This window comes from Giraffa tippelskirchi, chromosome 3 (assembly GCF_054371585.1).
Source record: "Giraffa tippelskirchi isolate mGirTip1 chromosome 3, T2T-mGirTip1v1.2.pri, whole genome shotgun sequence".
Lineage (NCBI taxonomy): Eukaryota > Metazoa > Chordata > Mammalia > Artiodactyla > Giraffidae > Giraffa > Giraffa tippelskirchi.
This window is the reverse complement of record NC_137277.1, coordinates 183,527,657-183,545,208: the sequence shown is the minus strand read 5'-3', so window position 1 is coordinate 183,545,208 and position 17,552 is coordinate 183,527,657. Positions and strand designations below refer to the sequence as shown.

General features: G+C 39.9%; 1 protein-coding gene across 3 annotated transcripts; it reads left to right on the top strand.

Annotated features, from left to right (window-relative positions):
• Window positions 1-6,478: 6,478 nt before the first annotated feature.
• PDIK1L (PDLIM1 interacting kinase 1 like) lies at window positions 6,479-17,272 on the top strand. 3 transcript variants are annotated; one of them, XM_081586585.1, is made up of 3 exons: window positions 6,479-6,605; window positions 9,073-9,374; window positions 13,514-17,272. In XM_081586585.1, exons 2-3 carry the CDS (start codon window positions 9,090-9,092, stop codon window positions 14,252-14,254), a joined length of 1,026 nt encoding a protein of 341 aa, XP_081442711.1. In that variant the 5' UTR covers window positions 6,479-6,605; window positions 9,073-9,089; the 3' UTR covers window positions 14,255-17,272. The 3 variants fall into 3 exon arrangements, with proteins under 3 accessions (XP_081442711.1, XP_081442713.1, XP_081442714.1); XM_081586587.1 differs by lacking the exon at window positions 6,479-6,605 and adding an exon at window positions 6,854-7,099; XM_081586588.1 differs by lacking the exon at window positions 6,479-6,605 and adding an exon at window positions 7,008-8,119.
• Window positions 17,273-17,552: the final 280 nt, after the last annotated feature.

Here is a 17,552-nt window from a genome sequence, read left to right as displayed (position 1 = left end):
GAACCTCTGCTTCCTCAGTTGTAAAGGGGGGTGGTAATAGTATGTGTCACAGGATAACTGTGCAGACTCAATGAGATTACGCACTTTGTATAATGCCTGTCACCAGAGGTAATGTGTGTAATAGCTATTATGTATTCAATTCACATTTATATTACCTATTTATATTTATCTAGTTTACAGGTAAAATTGCTCCTTGATGATCTGCTTCCTGTGGATCTGTTCCTAACTGTTGCTTCTTGACCTGCATACAGATTTCTCAGGAGGCAGGAAAGGTGGCCTGGTATTCCCATCTCTTGAAGAATTTTCCAGTTTGTTGTGATCCATACAGTCAAAGACTACTGCGTAGTCAGTAAAGCAGAAGTAGATGTTTTTCTAGAATTCTCTTGCTTTTTCGATGATGTTGGCAATTTGATCTCTGGTTCCTCTGCCTTTTCTAAATCCAGCTTGAACATCTGGAAGTTCCTGGTTCACGTACTGTTGAAGCCTAGCTTGGAGAATTTTGAGCATTACTTTGCTAGCAATTGTGCAGTAGTTTGAACATTCTTTGGCATTGCCTTTCTTTGGGATTGGAAAGAAAACTGACCTTTCCCAGTCCTGTGGCCACTGCTGAGTTTTCCAAATTTGCTGGCACACTGAGTGCAGCACTTTCACAGCATCATCTTTTAGGATTTGAAATAGCTCAGCTGGAATTCCATCACCTCCACTAGCTTTGTTCATAGTGATGCTTTCTAAGGCCCACTTGACTTCACATCCCAGGATGTCTGGCTCTAGATGAGTGATCATACCACCATGGCTTTCTGGGTCATGAAGATCTTTTTTGTATAGTTCTTCTGTGTATTCTTGCCACCTCTTCTTAATATCTTCTGCTTCTGTTAGGTCCATATCGTTTCTTTTATTGTGCCCATCTTTGCATGAAATGTTCCCTTGGTATCTCTAATTTTCTTGAAGAAATCTCTAGTCTTTCCCATTCTATTGTTTTCCTCTATTTCTTTGATTGCTCACCTCGGAAGACTTTTTTATCTCTCCTTGCTATTCTTTGGAACTCTACATTCAGATGGATATATCTTTCCTTTTCTCTTTTGCTTCTCCTTTTCTCAGCTATTTGGAAGGCCTCTTCAGACAACCATTTTGCCTTTTTGCATTTCTTTTTCTTGGGGGTGATTTTGATCACAGCCTCCTGTACAAAGTCATGAACCTCCGTCCATAGTTCTTCAGGCACTTTGTCTATCAGATCTAATCCCTTGAATCCATTTGTCACTTCCACTGTATAATCATAAGGGATTTGATTTAGGTCATACCTGAATGGTCTAGTGGTTTTCCCTACTTTCTTCAATTTAAGTCTGAATTTTTCAATAATGAATTCATGATCTGAGCCACAGTCAGCTCCTGGTTTGTTTTTTTTCCGCTGACTGTATAGAGGGTCTCCATCTTTGGCTGCAAAGAATATAATCAATCTGATTTTGGTATTGACCATCTGGTGATGTCCATGTGTAGCGCTGTCTCTCGTGTTGTTGGAAGAGGGTATTTGCTATGACCAGTGCGTTCTCTTAGCAAAATTCTGTTAGCCTTTGCCCTGCTTTATTTTGTACTCCAAGGCCAAGCTTGCCTATTACTCCAGGTATCTCTTGACTACCTACTTTTGTATTCCAGTCCCCTATGATGAAAAGGACATCTTTTTTGGTGTTAGTTCTAGAAGGTCTTCACAGAATCTTCATAGGTCTTCATAGAACCGTTCAGCTTCATCTTCTTCAGCATTAGTGGCTGGGGCATAGGCTTGGATTACTGTGATATTGAATGGTTTGCCTTGGAAACGAACAGAGATCATTCTGTTGTTTTTGAGACTGCATCCAAGCACTGCATTTCGGACTCTTTTGTTGACTGTGAGGGCTACTCCATTTCTTCTAAGGGATTCTTGCCCACAGTAGTAGATGTAATGGTCATCTGAATTAAATTTGCCCATCCTGGTCCATTTTAGTTCACTGATTCCTAAAACGTCACTGATCCCTTTAAGATAGGAAAAGTAAGGTCTAGAAACACAGCAATTTTCTATGGGACTTTGGACCCTTGGCTTATTAGTCCCACTGAGTCTCAGTTTCCTCAGCTGTAAATAGTATACCAACACTGTCCACTTGGTCAGTATCATGACTCCAGACAGAACTGGGAAAAAGACAGGGGCAAGCAGCTGCACCAATAGAACCTGTCAGCAGGGGGCAGGAACGCTACATCCAAGTTCCCACCTATGGACGACATTTCATTTTTTGAGCATGGTTGTCCAACTTTTTATCATGGAAAAATTCAAACAAACACAAAAAGTAGAATAGCATAATGAACCCCATGTACTCACGTTTCAACAACTATAAATATTTCAGCCAGTCTTCCTCCCTCTTTTTGTTTGCTATGCTGCTTGCAAAGTATTTTAAAACATATCCCAAATCTCATTTCATTTTATCCAGAATACATCAGTATGCATTTCTAATTGAAAAAGGCTTTTATTACCACAGACACAATGTCATTATCACACCTAACAAAAGAGAACAAATAATTTCTTGATCTGTTAATATTCAAATTTCCCTGATTGTACCAAAGATGTCTTTTTACAGTTATTAATAATCCACTTGAACTATTAATGAGGATCTAAATAAGGTTTTTGTATTTGATAAGTGTCTTGAGTTTTATGATTTACCATTCTACCTTCCTTTTTAATTTTCATGCAATAAATTTATTGCAGAAACCAGGTCACTTGTTTTATATGAATAGAATGTTCCACATTTTGAGTTTGGCTGACTGTGGTGTTTGTCTAAGTCCCATATTTCTGATAAACTGGTAACTAGGTCTTGGTTTGCTTAGGCTTCTTTTTTTTTTTCTTCAGGCAAGAATATTCCACGGAAAGCACTGTGTGCCCTTCTTAATGATTTTAAGGTTGGTCAGTGGATTCAGGCAGTGTTGGCCTAAGGTCTCACTCAATTACAAATTTTCTCAACAATCTTTCCTCCAGTTGTTTCAGCATCATTTCATGATTGCTTCCTAGGCTCATTATTTCATTAGGTTTTACAAAACTGTATTTTTCTAATCCTATCATTTCTTCTGCATTTATTCATTGGAATTCTTCTATAAAATTAAGTTTTTCTTATTGGTTACCTGCAATATAACTCATCAAGAAAAGAACAGAAAATTTTTTATTTTCCTTTATCCATTAATGGCCAGAGTAATTAGTTGATTCTCTATAAAACTCCTGTTAATAAATATTGTTTTCCTTACATTATCATTAATAGATTTTTATGTATTTTGTGTTGCGCTCTATTGAAGTCATTATTTTTCTTTTAATGCTCAAATTATTCCATCTTTGGCCAGTGGATCCCCTTTGTATTGGTATCTCAGTCATTTTTACAAGAGTCTAATAGTCTTTGATAGCTTCCTGTCCCTTAGGCATAAGATGACCCAACATCATCTTTCCTGCTCCAGATTTGGAATCAGACATTCATCAAAAGAACTTTGACTTTGTTTAATTTTTAATTATTTTTTAAACTGGAAAATGGTATTTAGACACCAAATCTGTGCACTAAGGGTGTTCATTACTACTGAGTTGTTCATTGCTTCTTGGTCTTTTCAGCAGAAAGTGCTAGAGAATACATTTTTAAGGGGAAAAACATATATATTTCATTCATTCTGCTATCTCACTCAGATCTAAAATTATCCTAGGCTTCTTTAATACTTGTAACTCTTTTCATTTGTTGAAAATCTTGATTCCTAATGCCACGGACATAATTACTTTATTGAAAAATGCACCTATCATAGCTTCAAAATAGAAATATTAACATCATTACTAACAATAAGACTAACAAATGCAATTTAATATTTACTATTTCTATGCAGTTCTACTTTGTCCTTAGATTATATCCTATTAGGGAGGTATAATCAAAATACTTATAAAGCCACGTGAAAGTATTTTTCTCTGTGTAGTTATACCACTTCATTTGTTTCCATTTGTTTTTTAATTTTACTGGACTGTCTTATTCTTTCTACTGAACTTTTTTTTTTATAAATATGCAACATTTACAAGTTTCCAACATAGTTTCCAACTATATAAGTTACATTCACAGAAGTCTCATTCCCATCCCTACCTACTCCATCCCACATAGCAAATAATTTTTACAAGATTGAGTTTATTCTTCCATTGTTTAACTTTTAAATATAAGCAATTAATGTATATTTATATCACCCCACTACTTACACAGAAGATAGCTCTTCTACAAACACTATCATGCACCTTGCTTATTTCCCTTATATACATGGACATTACTACATATTAGTTTCTATTTATTTATAAGAACTTATCCACATATCTTTTTATAGCTGCATAGCACTTCATCCTGTGTTTGTATGGTAATTTATTCAGCTAGTTAATTGACACATGAGCAGTTTCCAATCTTTTGCCATTGAAAATAATGCCATATAGTTTTTTTTTAATGCCATAATAAATAGCCTTGTGCATAGACCTTTTTGTATTTTGCCAATATATCACTAGGATAGACTCCTATAAGTTTAGCCTTGATGTAGGTTTACTGGGTGAAAGAGTAAATACATAGGTAATGTGGCTATAGATTGCCACATTAGAGTGCAGCAATAAGTTACAATTATGTAACTTAATTAGAGTTACATCATTTTGCCTTCCCACAAGCAGTGTATGACAATACTATCTATCCACAGGAGTATTTTGGTGCGATATCAGACAGTGGATAAATACATCACAGTGGATAGATAAATCACAGACAAGGTTCCTGTCCTCAGAAACTCTGTCTTGTAGAAGGCAAATATAGTGATATATGGTAATCTTTGGCGCTTCCCACGTGGCGCTAGGGGTAAAGAACCCGCCTGCCAAAGCAGGAAGATCCCCCGGGGGAGGGCAAGACAATTCACTCCAGTATTCTTGCCTGGAGAATCCCATGGACAGAGGAGCCTGGAGGGCTACAGCCCATAGTGTCGCAGAGTCGGACACGACTGAAGCGACTTAGCACGGCACATAACATAATCTTCTGGGCAGATTTATTCTGAAGCTTAAGCTTCAGAGTCCGTCACTTACAGAGATCCTTTCCAAGGCCCCAGCACTGTATTCACAGGCCCATTCTGTAATCTTTTTCCTAAACAGGACACCCCAAATTATTTAAACGTCCACCTCACGGGCTTTAGAGTCAGTTTCGTAACTTTGGAGTTACGGGAGTGGATTTCAAGTTCTGCAGCCACTTTGAGAGGAGGGATTCTTGTATTTAGTGACTGAGATAAACAAAAAGTAAAGATTCCTTTGGCCAGAGATACCATTCCCGATTCTGATCAATTACCCACACAGGTAGTCTGCTGTCTACGCAGAGCCCTCAACTTTCCCTCTCAAGGGCAGAAACCAAACCTTAGAATATATCAGTAGTCCTAGTAGACAGCGGAAGACTGGTAAATGACATTCAGGGCAAAAATCGAACAGATTACAGAGCAAGGTTTTGGGTTGGTTGTTTTTTTTTTTTTTTCTTTTTTTGGTCGGGATAAGTAGGAGAATTTACATCAGGGGAGTGAGTATTCAAGGCAAGTGCTCCCTCCACACACACACACACACACACACATACACACATACACAAAACTTTCCATCAAAGAATGCAAAGGTCTGCGTCCTTACCTGTAAAAACAGGGTTAGTAATAAGCCCTGCCCTTGTGGAGTTTCTTTAGGATTAGGAGAGCTCATTTAAAGACTTAACCTAGTCCCAGACATTCAGGAGGTCCATAAATGGAGGACAGAAAATAAAACGGGTAATTGGTTGACCCTTGAGAGCAGTTAACAGGGATTCTTTGCGCATCGTGCCTTATACAGCACTGGGATGAGGAACAACCACTTTACTGACAAACACTAGGTGCGGATTAAACCGGTGAAAGAGAAATGGACGCTTCCGGCGGTTGCTTACTGATCCGTGAAACTAACTGAATGACCGATCGGTCCGGGTCTTTGAGCAACTGCCTGTCCAGAGTTGGGTGTCTGGTGAACGAGGGCCTGGATCTGGCAAACGGCAGTCCGGGCCTCCAGTGACTCAGGCTGACCGTCGGGCCCCTAGCACGGCCGTCCTCGCTGTTAATCTCGGTCCAGGCCGGCCCAGACTTCTGCCGCTAGCTGCGCCAAGGAGGGGGGTGTCCCGCCTCTCCACGTGCAGCCTGTGGGTGCCGCCGCCAGCCAGGGCGTGCGCGGAGGCCGCGGCCCCTTCCTCCACGCCGGGGTCAAGTCGCCCCCTCTCCCAGCTGCAGAGCCCCGGAACAATGAGGCGCCGGGTTCTTTAAGGGAGATACCACCGCGCCGGCGGGGCAGGGGACCGCGTCTTCCCAGATGATCGCACCCAGCCCCGCGCTGCCGCCGCCTTGGCAACTGCACAGCGCACAAATATGGCTCAGTGACTCGGACAAAAGGTGCAGCCTCCCTGCCGGCGGGGCGGACGCCAGGCCTCCCAGCTCAGGCCGTGCTTCCCCGCGGGCCCCTGGAAGAGGCTCGCGTCCCGCAGGCATCCCAGCCCGGCGCGTAAGAAGATGCCCCGGGCCTTCCGCCCCAGCGAGCCCGCACACCTTCCCGCAGCTCGGTAAAGTCAGAAATGGGGGCGAAGCGGGGGAGGGGAGGGCGCCAGGCGCGCGCACTTCCCTCAGCCCGGACCTGCGGCTGAGGAACCACTGCTGGGGCCGCGGGCGCCCGCTGCGGCTTGAGGGCGACCGAGCCCCCGGGCGTGGAGTGGCCTCGCCGCTCCCGGTCACCCCCGCGGGGAGGGGGCACAAGTGGTGCGTTCCAGAGCGCGCAACCCCCTTCCGCGACTCTCCCCGGCTCCTGAAAGCCAGGCGAGTCGGGAAGCCAGCGGAGCGCCAGGCGCGCGCCCCGCAGGACCAGCGCTCGGCGTCCCGGCTCGCGCTACGGAAAGCCGAATGGGGGCGGGGCCGTGAGGCGTAAGGGGGTGTGTCCGCGCGCACCACGGGGGCGCGCGCCGGCCTCTGACTGGAGGCCGCGGCAGCGGAGGCGCGAGCTCCCCGATAATGGCGGCCTGCAGAGCCCGTGAGAGAGAGAAGCGGCGGCGGCTACCCTGAGGTAAATCTGGCCCCTCGGCTCGGCAGAGAAGCCCTGCTGCAGAGCCGAGGGCCCTGCACGTGCCTCCCGCCCCAGGCGGCCTGTCACTGAGCTGTCAGCGGAGTCGTCCCGGGGAAGGCCCCGCGCGCCTCAGGCCTCCGGCCCGCACCCCTCAGGCCACCGGCCCCAGCCGCGGCCTCCTCTTCTGCCCCGTGGCCTTCTCCCCAGGCCCCAGGCCTCAGCCGCCGATCCGGAGGAGTCGGGGCAGCTGCAGGACTGGCTCCTCCGGGTGAAGGGCCCCGAGAGGATACCCTCCGGGTTTTCTCTGGAAGCCGCCGAAGAGGGGGAGGGCCTGATACTTGGCCAATGAGCGGGGCCCTGAGCCGCCGCGTCGGGCTACACCTCTGCCCAGGACTGGCCCTTCCCGGGCGCCAGCAGGTGTACAGCTGGGCCGGCCAGTGTCCGAGCGCCGGGTGCAGGCGCGAGGGCCCGGGGGGTTGCCGTCCCAAGTCCCCGAGGTTCGCGCGGTGCGCATCACCGCGCTATGTTTTGACCCAGGATCTCAAAGACTTCACAAACACCCTCCTTCCCACCTGTTCAGGGTGGTATGGGGCAGCTTTCAAGGCACGAGCCACTTTGAGATGGATAGGAATTGGCGATCCACGGAGGACAGGAACGAATGTCCACTGTGTAGCTGGGGCAGAGAATTCTGAGGCAGGAAATCCGACGCTCGGAAATTCTGTAGGAATTTGAAGAGCGGTGTCCAGTTAGAGGAAGTGGGACTAAAAGCAATCTCAGAAGCTTTCATTTTCTTTATTAAATCTATTCTATCGACTTAAAATGACTGGCCCCAACTTGACAGGCTCTATTTGTCGGTCGCTTTTTGTTCCCCTAAGCTGTACACTATAAAAATTGTACAATCTCAGGTAACTTTTCTTGCCCATGCTGTCATTCTACAAATGAGAATTGGTTCCTGAAGCTCATTGGAATCTTGACAGTCTTCGGAGAGTGAGGAGGCACTCTTCAAACTTAATTCAACACGTGAGTGTTTCCATTCAAGGCCTTTCTTTGCCCTTGCCTTTAAATGATTTATCAAGTTGAATTCCAAAGAACTCTCTCACAGAACCTCTTAATATGCAGGATAGTTTTCATTGGCAAAAATGACCTAGATCTAAATACTATTGTTGAAACAAGAACAATAACCATATTCTAAGTAGCTTAGTTTATCTGTGAAGGAACATTTTTCTCCACAAACTTTATTTTGCAAGAAATAAGGAAATGAAATTAAAATAGGAATATGCATAGTTTGATCATTTACTTTTAAAAAGAAAAATAACTACTCATTTTTACTTCTGTACAGTCTCAATACCTAAACCTAAAAAAAAAAAAAAAAACCTAAAAAAAAAAAAAATACCTAAACCTAAGCCAGGTGTTTGTGTTTCTGTGAATTTTGCCATTTTTAGGAACTTTTATATGTATCACTTTTCAGGGGAAGCAGGAGTTTTGATTGTTTTTTCATGATCAGTAAATAAGAATATGAACTTTTTCGTTTATATTTAGCAGTGGTGTTTTGAAGCAGTTCGTGTAAGAGGTTGTCAGAGCAAGATGGCCTGGTTTCAAATCCCAGATTCACCAGTTACTAGCTGTTTGACCTTGGGCATGTTGCTTAAACTCTGTGCTTTAGTTTCTTCATCTACAAAATGAGCTATTATGCTCAGTATCTACCTCGTAATACTGTTGTGAGGATTAAATGAGCTTAATATGTAAAGTGCTTGGGACAGTTCCTGATACATGGTAAGTACCACATTACTGTTACTATTATTAAATAGTAGTGTTACTGTTATTAAAATATTTACATTTGCCCGGTGTATAACAAATATTGTTCAAGCACTGCAGACAGTGAGACAGATGATAACTACTAAATTGTGCATAAGAAGAAATTCAAGCCAGTAGGTATACTTAATTTCAACAGAGCACTTTGTTCATTTTTCTAGAAACCTTGACCTTGAAGATGGTGAGTAGCCAGCCAAAGTACGATCTAATACGGGAGGTAGGCCGAGGTAGTTACGGTGTTGTATATGAAGCAGTCATCAGAAAGACCTCTGCACGGGTGGCCGTGAAGAAAATTCGATGTCATGCACCTGAAAATGTTGAACTAGCCCTGCGTGAGTTCTGGGCACTAAGCAGTATCAAGAGCCAACATCCAAATGTGATTCACTTGGAGGAATGCATCCTACAAAAAGATGGGATGGTGCAAAAGATGTCCCATGGCTCTAATTCTTCCCTTTATTTACAGGTATGTGTGGTTGAATGGGAAATAGAAATGATTTGAACGTAGCATTGGTCAGCAGTAAGAGGAATGAAAGAGTCCAATGAACTTCTACTTTTAAGTGCAGGTGTTTATATAGTTAGGAATAGATAGGGGTCTGCCAAGAACTGAGTAGACGTTTCCTCTAAAACAAGGTTTTATTTAAACCTGTGATGCAAATACCTAAAAATAACATAAGCCACCTGTTATGCCATGGTACTTGCCAATCTGCATAGGAATGGGACAGCATAGGAACTAGAGAGGTGATTGAGACTAGAGTCTAATTAGTTCACTTATTTGAAATCAGTTTTTTTTGGAACTGAAGACAGAAGAAAAGGGAAAACTCTACAACTAGTAGTAGTACTCATAGGTAATTGGGCTTTTCTTTATCACTGACATGAGCTCATGTTCATGTTTTAGAAGGTTGTTTTAGATCCTCTGCTGTTTTAGAAGGGTATTTAAGATCCTAACCATGCCAGTTCCATTGAATTTTCATGGAGTATGTGGCTTAGCACCTGAATATTACTAACGACTTAACATTTGGCTTCCTATTCATTCCATACTCTGCTCAGAACAGTCCTATGAGAAATGTACTATTGTTATCATCATTACAAATGAAGAAGCTGAGGCTTAGAATAGATAATGAATTGATCCAGAATCACATAGCAAGTGGCAGAATTGGGAGCTAAATGTAGGACTATCTGGCAGCTAAAACTTGTGCTCTATAACCTCCAGATTACCCTTTTGCCTCCAGATTACTCTTCTGTAGACTTGGGGAAAGCATTAATATAGGAAAACAGAAAATCTGTTTTTTTTTTTTTTTTAAGGTTGATTTCTGCCATAGATCAAAATCCCTAGTAGGTCTATAGTTGAAGAGAAAATACACTTCAGACATAGCTAGTTAAAGGCCAGAGCAAAATTTCTTAAGTCCAGTCATTCTTGGAACACGAACAACTATCCACGAGTGTGTCTAAATTCAGAATTTACCATCAGGGTACAAAAGTCTGTTTTTAAAACCATCAGATTACACACATAGTGACAATGAGAGTGCCCCCCAACAATCAACTGTGTATTATGAGGCTTCTTTAAAAAGTTTGTTTTATAAACAGCAAAAGCTTTTGTTCTGCTGCTGCTAAGTTGCTTCAGTCGTGGCTGACTCTGTGCGACCCCATAGACGGCAGCCCACCAGGCTCCCCTGTCCCTAAACAAATACAATATTCTGTGTTATTAAAAAACCTGCAAGTTTCATTGTATGGTGAAAAAATATCAGCCTTGAGAACCTAATTTTACTGCAAGCTATGCCCTCAAGTTTTCTCTCCTAAGATAGGGAATATAAACATAACTATTTAGTCTTTATTTGTTTTACTTTGTATTCTTCTAAAAGTGCTTATTAGATAAGTTACAATGATAAAAAAAAATCAGAAACATTCTTACCACATTCCACATAAAAGTGGCTAGAACCTTGCTGGACTTTGCATTGAGTTTTGGAGACTAAAATGCATAATTAAACTATAAATGCAAGCATATTTAAACATATGGCTTAGTGCTGATGGTATTCTTGAGTCCAGATGGAGCAACTGTTACAATAACTAGGTATTAGCTAGCTAATCTTTCAAGGCTTTAAGATGTAAAGCCTTGATTCGGTGTTTTTGTTTTTTGTTTTTTTTAATCTAAAGTACCTTTTTGTTTAGTAATCTATTTCATCTTTTTAAAGCCTGATAGACCTCTGTTTAACTTATGGCATTTTTTGCTAGCTGTATGACCTTGGATAAATAACCCATCTTTTCCCAGCATCTGTATCTTCAAACATAAGGAATAATAATTTCTACCTTCCATGGGACTTGTCAAAATAAGAGGTGATGCAGACACAATACTTGGCACATAGGAAGGACTCAGTCGTAAGCAACTCTAATAAAATTATATTTTCTACAGATTTATTTAGTTAACCAGACATTCACCAACACATTAGCAAGTGCCTTCTCTAAATTTACACTAGTAAAGACAACCAATATTTACACATGGTAAAACCAAACAAATCTATAGTGTGATGACAGAGTCTCTACATATGATCTTCACTATTCTCTACATTTTTTTTCCTCCATGTTTTTCTAGATATCTTTCTTGTTCTCAATTGGAATCATTCAGTCAGTTCCTGATAGCTAAAAACTCATCTAGAAGAAATGTAAAACAAACAGTTAACAGAGGACACATCTTATGCATAGGAACTTTATGGCCAATATGTATACTTATCATGAGTGTCATGAATGAAAAGTACGGGATGGTGTAGGCGCATGTAGTAGGCAACCTGACATAATCCTGGGGTTCAGGAATTATGAACTGTTTCAACCGAAACTTGCAAGGTAAAGAGTAATTGGCCAGGTGAGTGAGTTGAGAAAACTTCCCAGGCAGAAAGAACTGTACATACAAATGTCTAGAAGCAAAAGGCATGAAGCATTCTAAGAACTGAAAGAAGATAATAAGACTGCAGTGTACAAGGAGAATTGTTTTAGGTGAGACTAGAAAAATCAGCAGGGTGAGAGTGCACAGGGTCCCAGGGTCCCACAGCCCATGTTAAAGAGCTTAGTCTATAGCCTAAGAGAACAGGGAAGCTGTTGAAGGACTTTAGGCAAGACAGCCGATGGCTGACATCCTCCACACAGGACAGTAAGCAGATTGGGCTCTGTATTTCTGTAGCTCTCAACCAGGGGCCCTCAAACTATAGCCCTCAGCCTGTTTTTGTATGGCCTGGATACTAAAAATAGTTTTTACATTTTTTAAGAGTTGTTTTTTTTTTAAAAAAAAAAAAAGAAGAAGAATATGGAACAGAGACCTTATGTGGCTTGTCAAGCCTAAAATATCTACTATCTGGCTTTACTCTAAACCATTATTTGAATGCTGGAACTCTGCATTGCTCAAAGCTATTTAGGAATTTTGCGTTTGAGAATGAAAAGAGGACATGACGGAAAAGGGATGATGCTCATCTTTAATCACAGCATATTTAGTAACAGTGCACCTGGTAAATAATTGTGTGAACTGGACCTTTCTGTTCTTTCATTTTCTGTCTCAGTGGCAAACACATGCAACAAAGAAAATATATGCAAAGAAGACTTCTGCAGACCATTGCAATTATGGCTGCCATGGGGGAGACAGCATGGAGAGGTGTTCTTTGCCTCAGCCCACCGAAAAGACAAAAGGAAATACTAGTAGATTTATAGCAGATCACTCGCTCTTCAACAACTCTTCACCTTCCCGACTGAGTTTCTGTTCAGCCTGTGAGACTGAAAAGGACACCATAGGACAAGTGCTTTCAAAGCACTGTAATTTAAAATAATAGTTCATGTTCAGTGAAGTAATTGAGATTCTTGAATTTCAGGTGGTAGGAGAGTTATAATTAGATAATGATATAAGTAGAACAGTGCTTTATTCTAGATTTTCACCTTGTACCAAGTATACAAGCTCAGTTTTGTATTTTTATATCAAAATGCAAGTGTGATTTTTATAAATTGGTTTTTAGAAGCCATCTATTGATAGAGATAGCTGCCATATTTGCATTCTGCTTATAGAAGTTCTTGCAATAATGATGTCAGTCTTTAGTTTTATCAGTAAGTACAGGAGCACTTTATTTCTGTAACAACTAGTGTTCCTTCATAATTTTCTCTTAGTTTCACAGATTATGTTGATAGTGTAAGTGCAGTAAGTGAGAAGTAGATTTCAGGCAGTTTTATGGAGTAGAATGTCCTAATTGATGTTTATACCCCAGCTGGCAATCTCCCAGGTCTAGGTGCTGAAACTTTGATCTTTTCAGGAAGCTATTAGCTAGCCAGTTGGAATTCGGCTCCATTGACACATGCAGCAAATGTACAGCCAGTTGGATACTTCTCAAAATAAAACTATTTTTAATTAAGTTTTTACCTCTTGACTTAGAAATTTGGTGTATTTTTGTTAGGGACAAAGTGACAGTTTGAAGTACTAAAGTTTAAAATGCACATGTGAAAGCACTGAACAAATAAAATATTCATGGAATTTCCAATTAAAATTAGAGACTAACTCAACCAGTGACTCCTTCTCTATAGCTGAATTATATAAACCATGCTGATGATTATAATCTGTTTTTTCCTTTCTTATAGCTTGTAGAGACTTCACTGAAAGGAGAAATTGCCTTTGATCCCAGAAGCGCCTATTACTTGTGGTTTGTGATGGATTTTTGTGATGGAGGAGATATGAATGAGTATCTGTTATCCAGGAAACCCAATCGTAAAACTAACACCAGCTTCATGCTTCAGCTGAGCAGCGCCCTGGCTTTCTTGCATAAAAACCAGATCATCCATCGAGATCTGAAGCCTGATAACATCCTGATTTCTCAAAGCAGGTTGGATACCAGTGACTTGGAACCTACACTCAAAGTGGCTGATTTTGGTCTAAGTAAAGTTTGTTCAGCATCTGGGCAGAATCCAGAAGAACCTGTCAGCGTAAACAAGTGTTTCCTTTCTACAGCTTGTGGAACAGATTTCTACATGGCTCCTGAAGTGTGGGAGGGACATTATACAGCAAAAGCTGACATCTTTGCTCTGGGGATTATCATCTGGGCAATGCTGGAAAGGATCACCTTCATAGACACAGAGACAAAGAAGGAACTCTTGGGGAGTTATGTAAAACAAGGAACTGAGATTGTGCCTGTTGGGGAGGCACTTCTGGAAAATCCCAAAATGGAACTTCTCATTCCTGTGAAGAAAAAGTCTATGAATGGGCGAATGAAACAACTGATTAAGGAAATGCTGGCTGCAAACCCTCAGGATCGTCCAGATGCTTTTGAACTAGAACTCAGATTAGTACAAATTGCATTTAAAGATAGCAGCTGGGAAACGTGACACATACATTATTTGCAAATATCTTGGATGATATGCTGCTTCTGTTTTAACAGTGATGCAACATAATGTGGCTGAAAAAGAATATAAAAGCTAAACTCCACCTTTTAAGGGTTTAGATTTTATTGTGGGATTTTTTTTTTTTCCTCATTTTTCTTAAGTCCAAGCTGGCCATTCTATTAATATGTTTTAAAAGTGTATTACCAATGTGGATGTAAATTTTTTTAAATGATCATTGGTAGAAGTTTGGCAGGAAAATTCTCTATAAGAGCCAAGAAAAGAAAAGTCCAGTTTTCTGGAAATATGTCTCTAAGTATTTTAGACATTCCTTGTCAGTATTAGGAATTTCCATGGAAAAAAAGGTTTGCATGCTGGTAATGCAACCTTTGAAGCTTTGTAAAGGAAACATATATGTATATATTTATGTATATGTAAGTATGTGAATGTGTGCATTTTGCATTCCATATGAAAAAAAAATGCCACTTCTGTTTAAATTATTTGATGTAGGTTTGGATTTTTGAGATTTGCTGGTGAAATCAGTGATGAAAAATAAAAGAACCTTCCCTCTTCCTACCCTGTCCCTCCCTCTAATGAAATAATGCTAAGTTTTTATTTTTATAATGTTATACAGCTTTTTCTTAAGACATCATTTTGGAGAGTCCAAAATTATCTGGCTAAACGTAAGTGAAAGTAAGTGATCCAAAGCTGCTGAAGTATGTTTGAGCTCTCCAGTGCCCTATAGCTGCAGGAGTTGAATTAGCCATGCAATCAGTGTGGTACAGGTTGGCAAGGACATTGATGATTTAGTCATACCTTCTTTAGGTAACCACGCATTCAATTAACCAATTAAACCACTGCATTGGGACATGACTGCACTTGAGCATCTGCAATCTAATATAAGTCTGAACACAGGATTCTTCTGTTTCTGAAAACTTTGCTGTATATAAACTATAGTAATTGATATATAGTAACTTTTTATTTTCAAGACTTTGTCTAAGCCTCAGCATAAAGCTGAAGAAACCAAATGAGTTCTACCCTCACATTGACTGCTCTAATATGGCCTCCTGTTTAATCACTGGAATTCCTTTCATTTTAGCACTAATGCTGTTTTCTCTTGTCTAATTTGACACAGTAATGGTAGTGATATGGTTGTATTTGGTGTTGATCACCTTTTTCTAAGGTGGGAGGTGATACCTATACAGTTTGGCAAATGGGTAAAATACTGTGGCATCAGTTATGTCTTTCAAATAGAGAGGTTATCAGTTTTATACAATCACTTGGTATCATCTATGTGAAGAACCAATAGACCATTATTCTTCTTGAAGTCAGTTTGATTTTTAACCCCATATAGTTGTCTCCAGTTTTTTTTCCCTGTAAATGCAGATAGATCAAATCCAAAGGAAGAAAGTGTTCCTAAAACAGATCATTAGCCTTTAAGGTTGTTAATACTTTAAGACTGTTGTATATAGGTTAATCTTTATAAAGCACTAGAATCTTTGGTCAAAAGTAAAAAAAAAAAGTTTAAAGGTATCAGAATATTAAAATCATTGATAGTTCACATAGTCTCCTCAGTTTGTTTGAACTTCCACAACTTTTGGAATATTCCTACCATAATTTTTTCCTCATTTAAAATGTGTTCAGGGGACTATAAAAGGTGAAAAAGCACAAAAAATTGGAGTACATAAAATTTCTGAACTATGCATTACTTGGGGTGAAGTTTAAAATTTAGACTGAAAGGTTTTACTTAAAACCTCTTAAATGAAAAAAAAAATGTACTTTTAACATTACTTCCAAGCTAATAATTATAAGAATTATTTTCAAAATTGAAGGTGGAAATACACTGGAACTTCATGATAATTGACCCTCTGGATCACCAAATTAGTAGAACACAAATCTGGCCAAGTAGATTGAGTTACTGGAAGTAAAAAAGCATTACAATGTCTTATCAATAACATGGCACTTCAGCAGAGATTCGTGATGTCTTAGGTGATGGTATGCCAGTGCTTCATTTGCTCTTCAAATAGCTACATGTTATGGTTTCCCAATTAGATAGCTTTTGGTCCCACCTCATTCATAATAGTTAACAATTATAATTTATTTTGAAAACTATTTTAATTTACCTGTGAAGTAGAATTGTTCCTTTCATTGGTGGTAAGGATGAGAGGTGATCGGGAAGTTTCTTCTGAAATTTTCTTAAGTCCTTGTGTTCTAAATAGTCTATGATACCAAGAAAAACGATAGTAAATTCTTTGTCTTCATTCTTTCAGTCAGGAGGTATTTATTAAGTACCTACTGTGTGCTCAGCACTAAAGATCAGTTGATAAAATGACAATTTAAAAATGGCATGTAGCCATGGGCTTTTCCAGCAAGGAGTAAGAAATAAAGTGATACTTGGAAATTCCTGGATATTGCTTAGAGGGAAAATGAAAGCAAGAGTTTGTGCACAGTGCCTTGCCCATAATAGGTACTCAATAAACAATTGTTCCTCATAGAGTCTCTTGCCATGGTTTATAGTGTTTTATGAAATTTGTCTTAATTGAAAAAAGACCAAATATTTCAAAAAAGCTTATAGGCAGCTGTGGCCAGTTAAAATAATGGGATTGTACAGTTAGTTCCTAGAATGTTATTTTGCACTAGTTGTCGCTTAGAAGGATGGGGTTCCTGTAGTTTTTTGGTGCTAAGGGATACTTTGTCACTATGATGAAGTAAGTGTTAAGTGTCAGATAAATAGCACACTGAATAGTTCTTTCTGCTGGTCTGTTTTTTTCTCTTTGTTGTTGTTGTTGTTTTTAACTGTAAAATGTTTATCAATCAAACTATTGTAGCAGCTACAAATAATTCACCAGCATGACAAAATGGTCAAAAAATAAGTCATCAGCACTTCAAAAACAAAAGCAACTTTTGAAATTTTCTTTTAAAATTGTCAAATATATTTTATGAAGAATTTATAAAAAGGGGAAATGATTGTAATTTATTGTTCATGACTTTTTTTTTTTTAATAAAGTGAGTTTCAACAAAAAACCCTGGAAATTCTACATTGCTGCTTTGGTGGCTCTGTGAGTAGTTCTGTAGTGCTTTACTTCATAGGTATAAAATACAGCATATAAAATTTGAAGCAATATATTTTCAGCCTTATCTATTAAATGAAGCTTTCTATAATAGAAGCTATTACTGAGGAAAAGATGATGGAATTATAGGAGTTTCTTTCAACATTTCAAGGTCTCTAAAATTTTAAAGCTTGCTGTATTAGAAGAACTTGGATTGCCTGAAATAAATGATTTTTTTTTCATTTTTCTTTCTA

Coding starts and splice junctions, on each gene's coding strand:
- PDIK1L (XM_081586585.1), top strand. CDS start 9,090: ATGGTGAGTAGCCAGCCAAAGTACGATCTAATACGGGAGGTAGGCCGA. Junction 9,375..13,513: donor ATTCTTCCCTTTATTTACAG/GTATGTGTGGTT, acceptor CCTTTCTTATAG/CTTGTAGAGACTTCACTGAA.